We start from the raw sequence: 11,034 nt of genomic DNA on the forward strand, positions 1-11,034 counted from the left end.
GGTATAAATATGTATTTCAAGGGTCCTAGAGGGGGAGACAAGTTCTTGGCCTTTTTAGGAACTTCAAACTCTTAGTTAAGCACTCTTGCAACAACAAAAAAAAACCAAACCAGAAAACCTGCCATTTGTCCCTAAGAGCTCATAGATCTGTTGCAGTTCATAAACTCAGAGGCCATGAACTAATATTGTTCACTCTTCGTGGTGTTGTACATTTTGCAGAAGGCGTTTTATCTCCCAGCGCTGCTCTCTAGAGTTTTTAGAAGACATAGTGGAATATGCCACTGTACGAAGGTACTTTTTTCAAAAGCAGCATTAACCTCAACTCGTTGCATGCAGTCCTCTCCTCCCTCCACCCTCTTCCACGCCAATATCTGAGGTCCTGCATGCTAGTGCTGCCATCTGATCATACAACTGGCATGACTTTTTCTTTTCAGAGCACTTAACAGATCTGGGGTTTGTTTGTTTTTTCTTTTTCTAATTGCAGAACCAAGCATATATCTGGGTCTCCAAGGCACAAAAGTTTGAAGAAGATGCACTTCATCAAGAATATGAGGCAGTATGACACTAAGAACAGCAGGTAAGTTCTGGAGATCAAGGTTCCACCTGTCGTTGGGTGCAGTAAGATGTGCTCAGTAGCAGATTGTAGTTTCATGCAGTTAGACATCAGTGGGAATAAGGGGATGTCCTTGGGGCCTTGTTTTATACAGACATCTATCAAAGGCAGTAGGTGCTTCTATCTGCTACATCTGCAGCAATACAGTGATGATTCTGCCATCTACTTTGAGGAGGTTAAATCATTCTCTCCTAACACCTTCCTTATCTCTCATACACAGAGTTCAGACCTGAGGAAGATGTAAGGAGAATGAGTTGCTTTAGCCAAATTCTTGGCTCATAGTTGCTAAGCAGAAGAGAAAGGGGAGGCTGCATTCATGTTTATTATTCATGGAAGTGTGAGGTTTCATCTAAATGTAAAATATTATCTAGACCTTTTCACGAGGTTTATGTAAAAATTACATAAATATAGATATCTATTTAAAGACTAGGATCTCCTTTGAGGAGCTCCCAAGGTGATGGCAGTTTCTGAAGTCTGGGTTTGATATAGAGCTTAGCCCCAAGGACCTGCAGGATCAGAATGAAACATCTGCTTTTGTGCTGCTTTCTGAAAACATGAAATCCATAGCAGTATCTGTGACTTGCAGAACAAGATAAGAAGGAGTCTTGTGTTCATATTCCATAAAAAGCTGATTTATAACTTCTGGATCTTAATTCATAACCTCATCTTTTCCTATCTGCTTACAGGATAGTGTTAATCTGTGCTAAACGAACACTGTGTGTGGCTTTTTCCATCCTACCTTACGGAGAGGGTTTACGGATCAGGTGAGTCTCTTGAACTCCTTTGTGAAATGTCTGGTCTGTTGTTTCAAAAGATCTTTTGAAATGAGTATGGTGGATCTCCTGTTTTGAAGCAGATGAACTTATTTAACTTCCATTTATGTGTAAAGGTTTGCTATCAGAGCAGTAAACCCAGAGATTGTCACAGTGTCCAAGTGTTCATTGAAACTCAAGGAAAACAGTGGAATATGTAGACTTTTCCAGTGTTTATGCACATTTTTAAAGCGCTCCAGTCCTGTGAAATCCCTGAAACCAACTTTAAACTGATGATATTTGTTGCTGTGAAGGATTTTCTGTACTCCCAAAGGTCTTTAGTGCTACAATTGTGTCAGCAAGAAATCACAGGGAGTATCAGAGGAGGATGCTGCAGCCTTCACTGGAAACCTTCAAGGTTTTAGAGTGAATTTTACACCTAAATAGCTTTAAAATACTCTGTTTCTCAGCTCTAAGCCATGAATGTAACTATTTGCAGTCTTAAGAAAAGCAGAAACAGTTCAGACTGATTCAAACTTCTTTTAGTGTTTGGACTGCATTTTTTGTATACAGCTCAGTATGATCACTGAGGGGAAACAAAACCTGCAAATTGCATTTCCCTGCATCTTTCCTCAGTCCCTTGTGAAGTTTAAATTGATTCTGTGAAGGTCTGTGATCTACAAATGTACCATAGAAAATACTAATTCAGTTCTGATCCAATTCTGGCAAAACAATTGTGTTGTCATTTCTGTCCTGTACGTAACTTATGGACAAAGGAAACGGATGCTTAGTGGTGGGAATTGTATTGTATGCAAATACACTCACCATAAAAATAGTTGATGGGAAAATATTCCCCCACATAATAGAAAAGCAGCAAGGTCACTGGAGCTATTTCAGAGCAATTCTGAGCACTGTGCTGCTCTGCCTGTAAGCTGGCAAGGCAGTTCTTCAGCTGAAATCTGGTCTTTCTCATTGGAATTTCGGTGACAGAGCTGAGGCAGAATCCTGCAGCTTCATTCTGAGTTTGAGATTGTGTGCACAGGGGTTGGAAAATTGCAGTTGAAAGGCAAGTTTCTAATCCTGGCAATGTAGTAATTTAAGTCATGTTTGCTGTTAGTAGTTTGGGCACTAGCATGTTGGGAATGGTGTGGTCTTGTGCAGAAAGACCACATTAAAAACACTTTATTTTGGTAGGTATGTTGGTACAGATTTGCATTAAAATGAGGTGAACAGCTCTGTGTTTTGAACACAGTAGTTAAACATTCATACTTTCTTGGAGGAGGGATTGAGGGGTTGCCCTGTCCCCACTGCTGTTAGTAGTTTGGGCACTAGCATGTTGGGAATGGTGTGGTCTTGTGCAGAAAGACCACATTAAAAACACTTTATTTTGGTAGGTATGTTGGTACAGATTTGCATTAAAATGAGGTGAACAGCTCTGTGTTTTGAACACAGTAGTTAAACATTCATACTTTCTTGGAGGAGGGATTGAGGGGTTGCCCTGTCCCCACGTGAGACAACATGTTTTGAACATTGTGGTTAAACATTCATACTTTCTTGGAGGGGGGATTGAGGGGTTGCCCTGTCCCCACGTGAGACAACTCTGACCTGGTGGTGTTGGCTGTAGCCAACATTCCATGTAGGGAATGGACTTGGTGTTCACCACAGAGGAAGCTGAACTTGCATTTTGTAACAGTGCATTTTCTTACCTGCATTTAGTGATCTGAAAATGGAAGGACAGAAGCAGCGACATCCTTCTGGGGGAGTTTCAGTGTCCACTGAGATGGTGCTTGGACTGGAAGGAGTAGAGCTGGGTGCTGATGGCAAGGTAAGGATATTTATTTTCACCCTGAGACCATTTCATGCTGGGGCAAATCGATTTATGCAGTGCCTTGCTATCTATAAAGTGAGAGCTGTGGCCTTTCAGAGCAGTGGAGGTTTTAGGTCTTTAGTGTGAAATGTTTGGCTTATGGTAATGCTTCGTCTTTTGAGAAGTTTTTGATCCCTTCTGCTTCTGTTTCTGGAGAACTGGTTTGACTCTGGTTACTTGGGCAACATGTGAGTGACGTTTTGATAGAAATATGGGCGATATTTATACCCATTTAGTTCTGTACTGCCAGAATATTACTGATATGATTCTCTCCTTTTCCTTGCCACCCCACCAGATCTTCTACAACACTTCCATACTGGAGCTGTGGAAGGAGACAAACGTCATCCAACTTCCCTTTCCTCCTGTCCCACAATTTCCCAGCCCTCCCTCCCAAACTCAAACTCAGGGCGCTCTGAGTTGCCAAATTCTAGATGACTGAAATAGATATTTATTTTTCCCCCTTATAACTACTCCAACTTTCTCTTCTTTAAGGTTGTGTCCTATGCAAAATTCTTGTATCCAACCAACGCTCTAGTTGTTCGCAAAGCCGATGGCTATGGTGCTGTTCCTCCCGGTCGAGCCGGCGCTTCACGGAGTCTGCCTGGATCAAGATACAAACCTGTGACTGCAAAAACGATACCAGCAGGGACAGACATTGGTAAGGACAGCCACCAGCTCTGACATCACTTGTGCACCCAGCACAAAAGGCACAGATTTATCTGCAACAATTGCAAGTGGTCAAGTGGGAATGATGTGCCTCAGCTGGAAGGAGATTGGTTTTAGCAGAGCCTAGTAAAGAAGGTTCATTAGTGACATATAAATGATGAGCCTTAGGACTGAGGCTTCCACACATTCCTTACATCCTCCATATATCTGACCTAGTTCTGTTTATGCCATTTAAGGAGCCCAAATCAGTTCCTTGGAAATGTGAAATTTCATATTGCTCACCAAGAAACATCTGGTGTGCGTGGTTCTTCTTGCCTTCTAGCACAGTAACAATGCATAAGCCAAAGAGTTTGTGCCAAGAATCCCTTATCTTGTGTTAAAGAGCAAACCTGACAACTGTGCTGTTTGTTAGAGGCTAAGCAATTCAGTCTTGTGCAGTTGTTTTCTGGGTATATTTGTAGGTAACAAACCTAGTTTGCACTAAATCTGAAATGGTACATCAGGCACATGGTGGAGAAAGAGTTTGTGTGGTTTTTTGTTTTATTAAGTGACTGGTGCATTTATGAAATGCAAATGTGACTGTAGCTGCAGTTTACCTGTACTATGGGATCTGCCAACACTTAATGTTTGCTGTTTCAAAACTTTTTTAAAGAGGGGACATGAAATTTAAAGCTCTATCTTGTGACCCAATATACTTTCCTCACTCCCTCAGGAAGTGAAGCTGGGGAGGCTGCAGAGTATGATCCAAATCTTCTGGATGATCCTCAGTGGCCCTGTGGAAAACATAAACGTGTCCTCATCTTTGCCTCTTACATGGTGAGTCACTGGCCTATCTGAACACAAGAGTGAGTGAGTGCCTGGAAGATACTACTATAAAGAAGTTCCTTGAGGAAAAAACTTCCTCTAGGAAGAAAAAGTTGTGACTTCTGTGAATTGATTAGGGAAAAGGTACAAAAGTTGAGTTTGTACAATGAGCTTGTCAAGGGCCAACATGGTACCTATCTCTGTGTTGTCATTTACTTCTTGTAACCATTTGCTTACTAGTTGTTTAAGACTTTGTAGTTGGGATTCAACATGGTCTGTTACTTCAGGACATTTTAGCAATGCTAAATTGTGACTAATAAAACTCATGTTTGCCACTGCACTAGTTCTTTGGAAGACTTGTTTGGCTGTTCACGAGATAAATGATAGTTTTTTGCCTCTTGTGTTTCAGACTACAGTCATAGAATATGTGAAACCCTCAGACCTTAAAAAGGATATGAATGAAACCTTTAGAGAGAAGTTTCCTCATATTAAGTTGACACTGAGCAAAATTAGGAGGTAAGAAAAAAGCATTGAATAATGAGAACATCTATACTGGACAAGGCTGCTTTTATCTTCCACTTGTATGGAGGCAATACTAGATCTATTAATAGCATATATGATTAAACACTAATCTCCTGTAGCCAGTTGAGCTGACTGTAGAATGACAGCCCTGTACAGGAATGTTTAGGATGCTGAGAAAGGGTAGCAGTTGGTTTTCATAGCTGCACCTAAAAGGGTTTTGTTTCACCAACTGTGGTGCACTAACTGACAGCCAATTAACAGTGAAGCAGCATTAGCTTTGAAACAAACACTTGTAACCTGATTGCTTGGCTGCAGTGCAATCCCACTCCAACTGAATTGGCTTTCTGGGCCCTCTGGCTATTTTTGCCTTTCAATTACCAGAGTCACTGATGACCATGGACTCTAACAAGATTCTGGGATAAAAGAAGAGCATTAGGTCAGGGGAATCTCAGTTTAAAAAAAGCATTTTGTAAAGGTTGCACAGAGTTTCTCATCTTTTTCCAGTGAATGCATCTCGCTGCTCCTCAGGGAGATGCACTGTTGCACCTTCAGAGAGCTGTAATCCTGCTGGTGTTACAGGGGGGATTAATGCCATCAGGGCCTGCTGAAATATCAGCTTAAACATGATTCTGCTGACTCACCAGGGCCAGGTGTAACTTGGCTCCAAGTGAAGGCTTGCTTAGGCAGTCTGTGTTCTGAGAGGTGCCATCCACCTCCAAGTCTGCCCCAGTGATGAGGAGGAGAGTTGGCTCTTGTGGGGAGTGTGAAAATCAGACTGCATCCCCCTCAGAATTGGCTCTTACATGGGGTGTGTAGTAGACAGGTCTCTAAGCTGCAGCTGCTGTGATCTGTAGGGCTCTGATGTGGTGTTCTGTAGGTCAGAGTGGTTCAGTCTTAAGATATGAATCACAAACCAGTTTGGGAGCCCAGAAGGAATCCTACAGCAATAGCCTGTGTGTCAGTGAGGCAGATGAGGAACTGTTCTTCCACAGTGGATGTTGTCAGCCAGGTTCAATCAGTTTGTGCATCAGCACCAGCTTGCTGACAGCTGGACCTTTCCACTCTAGGATAATACTTGTCATGGTTTACCAAATCGGAGTCTTGCCCATATGCTCCTCTGAGTTGCCATGCTGCAGTATTTCTAGAGCATTGCATCAAAGCTGTCATGTTTAGGGGGATGTCTTTTTTCCTATTTGCAGTTTAAAGAGAGAGATGAGAAACCTGAGTGAAGAGTGCAATTTGGAGCCTGTGACTGTCTCCATGGCCTATGTTTACTTTGAGAAACTCGTCCTCCAAGGCAAACTCAACAAACAGAACCGCAAACTGTGTGCTGGTGCTTGCGTTCTGCTTGCAGCCAAGATCAGCAGTGATCTCAGGAAACATGAAGTTAAACACCTTATAGATGTAAGTACTCTGAGACTTGTTTCAGGGCTTGTCAGAACCTTTTCTCTAGCTCATAGGTATGAAGATGAAAGCCAAGATTTTCAGCAGCACGTGCTTGCACTTAAGACCAGCTCTTTGAGTCAGTTTTATGTCTCATTAGGGCTCTTCCTTGATTTATTTCTCTAATTTGTTAAAACTCTCTGACTGCTGCAGGCTAATGTCTTACAGATCCTACAGTAAGGTTATTTTTGCACTCGCATATGTTTGCCTGAGAAACAGTAACTGTTGTGTGGGTGTCACAGCTGAGCTGATAAACTGGTTTGCTTGCTCTCTGGCGACACATTTGGATTCTGTAGATACAGCTCAGGCCATGCATCACTGACTCCTCTTTTATGCTGACTTAAATCTAACACTGCCTTGAAATCATCTGGATTAACTGATTTCTTTCCTCCCCCCCCCTTTTTTTTTTATTACTATCAGAAACTAGAAGAGAGATTCAGATTCAACAGAAGAGATCTCATCGGTTTCGAATTCACTGTCCTTGTAGCTTTGGAACTGGCTCTCTATCTTCCTGAAAACCAAGTTTTACCTCATTACAGACGGCTCACACAACAGTCTTAACCAAAGCTCCGTCCCAGCTGGCAGCCAGTGGTGCCAGGGATCCACCCCTGGATGCTGCTGGTGGAAGTGCCACTGGCCTCGCTGTGCCCGTCCTGCCACAGCTACAGCTCGTTTGGAAGGCTGCAGGGTGTTGTCAGACTGTCGAGGTGTGTGTTATGGACACAGATGCCAAGTCTGGGGGATGGTACGAGAAGAGTTGTTGAACTTTTATTTTCCTTTGGACATTTAAAGCACAAATATTCACCAGTCAGCTGTCATGGCTGCTAGTTATTCCTTATTTATCTGGTTTTTTGGTTTGACTAAAACTGTTCTTCCCTATGAAGAATACTATGGTATTGGTTCTTTTTTTTTTTTTAGCCTTTATTGCATTCCTTGAAAGTAAAGGAAGCATCACTTCCATTCCAGTGCACCATAAAGTTCAGATGTTTCTAAGAATCTTCTCGCATTTTTACATTAATGAAATGCATACTTTATTTTTTTAAAGATGTGCCTAAAACTGGCTGGTCTGGTACCAGTGCTTTTTAAGTTAGTTATTTTATTTAGTGAGGAATCCTGAATTTGTATAGCCATTTATTCTTTACCTGCATTGGCCTTGCCTACAAGGAAAACAATTCCAGTATATCTGCACTAATGATACACAGGGCATCTACTCTAGTAGTTATAGATCTATGAGTAGCAAGATTGAAATTACTCTGTTCCAATTTATTTACTGTTAATACCTTAAGAACATACATTTTACTTCAAAAGGAAAGGTGGTTTGCAAATCTGTCATGAAGTACCACACATTGAACGAGGTAGCTGGGAAGTGATTGCCATCCTAATTCACTCTTCAGTGGGAGATTAGCTCTTGACTAAGAGCAATTTGCTATCAAATGTATCATTTAGGATTTTTATTTGTTTCACTGTTCTGTAGCCTGAAATAAGCACCTTTTTTAGTATGACTGTATTATATATGGTCTTACGTGCTCTGAGCAAATCTGAAGTCAGTAGAGTTCCTGCTGCCAAATGAAGCCAATGAAACAAAGCATGCTCAGTATTTAAACTGCTACTTTTCTTACTCTGTTCTTCCAAGTGTTGCATCACTGTGATGGTCCTCATAAAACTGGCATTTCTTGCACATCTGAGCAGCCACTGGTGGCTGGTGCCCAGCAGCACTTCTAGTGCATACGCACAGGTTAAATAACTTCTCTGACCATTGGCTATTCCTTCGTTTATTTTTTTAAATATCCAGGTAGGGAATGAATTCTTGATTGTACATTGAACCTTCTGTGGTATTATTGGCTCTTGGGTTTCTTTTCTGAAGCAATATTATGATACAAGTTAACTGTGTCCATTTGCAAGGAACAAAACTGATACTTGGCTATTCCGACTGAGAAATTTGTAATTTAAGTTTGACTCCTATATGAAACACCAGACTTCATGCTGAGGTCAGGGACTTGTTCTCTATTATGTAAAGTAATGTAAATTCCTGTTCCTTGTATTAAATGTTGGTCGTAGCCAAAAACAAAGCTGAATCTTTGCTCTTCAGCTTTGTTTTGTCTGAAGCTAATTTGGCTTCAGTAGAATTGCAGCAAACTTTACTGGAGCCTCTTCTTTGTTGAGTAGGGCTCAAAGTGTATTTTTCATATATAATAATGACAGTGACTATCAAATCTTTTGTAACTGTGTTCAGCTGTATGTAGCTTCAAGTTATTTGTGTAAAATTTAATATGCTTGTGATTTCTCTATCACAGAAGGACTTTCCAGTCTCCCTAAGTGAGATGGTAGCTAGTAGCTTAGACAATAAGCTTGCCAGTTATCTTTCCAAAAGGTTTTAAAATTGCCTACTAGTTAAACTTTCTACTGAATATAACTGTCCTTGCATGCAGAAATAGTGATGTACTGAACATCTAGTGTGTAATGAGCCTCCAAATTAGCAAACAGTGCTGAGGACAGCTGAGGTGGTCCACCACTTCCTCAAGGCATTGTGGAGGGGACAACTGAGCAAAGAAATTTCTCACACAGTATCTCGAGAACAGCTTGGGAAATGTGAATGAGATCTGAAAGTATCTTTCTCTGGAAACTTCTTTGTTTAGTGTATAAAGAGTTTTCTGTAACAAAATTAACTTTCCTTTCTCACCATCTAAGGGGAAAAAAACCCACTCTTTGGTTTGCAACACTTTGCAGTCTCTATTCAGTGGAAGTTTGTCTAGTTGAATTGTCCATTTGGGCTGTAATTACACTCCCAGAATCTACCGTTTCACGTCATAAACCAGCAAGCTTTTGTTTTCTTCCAGAAGAACAAATTAGGATAAGGAGCATTAAATTACAGAATGCTGAATGTTGTCTAAAAACTTGGCTTGGATGCACACTTGAGTTCAAAAGCTGTTGGGAGCACAGGCCAAAGATGACGCAGGGCAGTGAGTGCTGTGCCAGTCTCTCTGGCAGAGCTTGGGGCTGGGGTGATGCTGTGCAGAGGTGTCTCCTGGGGTTTGTACATCAGGTACCTCTGTGCAGGAACAACTCTTCTGCAGAGATACATCAGCTGTGCGTTTGTGCGTTGATTTTTCTGTTTCTGGAGCGCAGCTTGCAGTCCTGTAGGGGAATCTCTGTTTTCACCTAAAAGCTGCCACCATGTGGCAAAGGACTATCAGTGCTTTATCCGTGGATACACAAAAGCTGGGACTCAAAGTAACGCCTAGATCTGCCAGGTTACATTTTCATAGTTAAACTCCTCTTGCTCTGAAGAGAAACAGGGTTATGCCGAGGGGTCTGACGCCGTGTGAAGGTGCTGCTGGGTTGGCTCAGCACGGAGAACTCTCTTGAGAAGAGGCTGTACATTTTCCTGTAAACAATACTGCTCTGGTTTTGTCATACTCTTATTATTTAAAAGTCTGAGTTGTAGCCTCTTTTGTTGGTTTGGGGGGGGTTCTGTGAAATTAAGATGCTGTGAAATAAAACCTGTTTTGGTACATGTTTTGTAACCAAATGTCTCGTTTTGGAATCACAGAAGTGTTAGGGTTGGAAGGGACCTCTGGAGATCATATAGTCCAATGCTCCTGCCATGGTAGGGTCACCTAGGGCAAGGTGATGCAGCAATGTGTATCCAGGAGGGTTTGGAATGTCTCCAGGGAGGAAGACTCCAGGCCCACCCTGGCTATGGAGTTTCAGTGCTCTGCCACCCTCAATGAGAAGTTCTTCCTTATCATGAGGTGGAACTTCTTGTGTTTTAGTTTATGGCCATTACTTGTCATCCTGTTGCTGGGCACTACTGGTAAGTCTAGCACCATCTTCTTCACACCCCTTTGAGGTATTTTAATGGATTGATGGGATCCCTTCTCAGTCTTCTCTAGACTAAACAGGCTTAGTACCTGCAGTCCCTCCCCATACATGAGATGCTCCAGCCCCCTCATCATCTTTGTGGCCTGCACTGGACCCTCTCCAGCAGCTCAGAATGTCCTCGTTTTCCATGAGGGTCCTGTTGGGTTTGTGGCACCACGACCTTCACTAAGGAATGTCTGCCTCGGGGTGGTGGCATGAGGGTAAAACAACCCTGTGCTGGAGGTAAGGCTTCCCTGCCCCATGATCCCACCCAGCCAAGGGATGCAGCTGAGCAGTCCTGGGTGAGGTGATAGGACCACCAGCCCAGGGATACAGGATGAGGGGGAGGCAGTTGACCAGTCCCCTTGGGGATGGGGAGGGGTGAGAGGGTGGGTAGGACCACAAGCCGGGGGATGCAGGATGAGGAGGATGCAGCTGAGTAGTCCTCGGCTGTGTGTAGGGGAGCAGGACCACAAACCGGGGGATGCAGGATGAGGAGGATGCAG

General features: G+C 42.5%; 1 protein-coding gene across 1 annotated transcript; it reads left to right on the top strand.

Moving 5' to 3' along the window:
- Nucleotides 1–219: 219 nt before the first annotated feature.
- Nucleotides 220–7,639, top strand: CABLES2 (Cdk5 and Abl enzyme substrate 2; the record flags this gene model as incomplete). The annotated part of the gene is made up of 9 exons (XM_009071386.1): nucleotides 220–291; nucleotides 485–577; nucleotides 1,300–1,377; nucleotides 3,082–3,190; nucleotides 3,725–3,890; nucleotides 4,611–4,714; nucleotides 5,112–5,218; nucleotides 6,424–6,628; nucleotides 7,088–7,639. Coding segments are annotated over 9 exons (1,075 nt in total), but the record flags the coding sequence as incomplete, so codon positions are not given.
- Nucleotides 7,640–11,034: the final 3,395 nt, after the last annotated feature.

This window comes from Acanthisitta chloris, unplaced genomic scaffold (assembly GCF_000695815.1).
Source record: "Acanthisitta chloris isolate BGI_N310 unplaced genomic scaffold, ASM69581v1 scaffold20153, whole genome shotgun sequence".
Taxonomy (NCBI): domain Eukaryota; kingdom Metazoa; phylum Chordata; class Aves; order Passeriformes; family Acanthisittidae; genus Acanthisitta; species Acanthisitta chloris.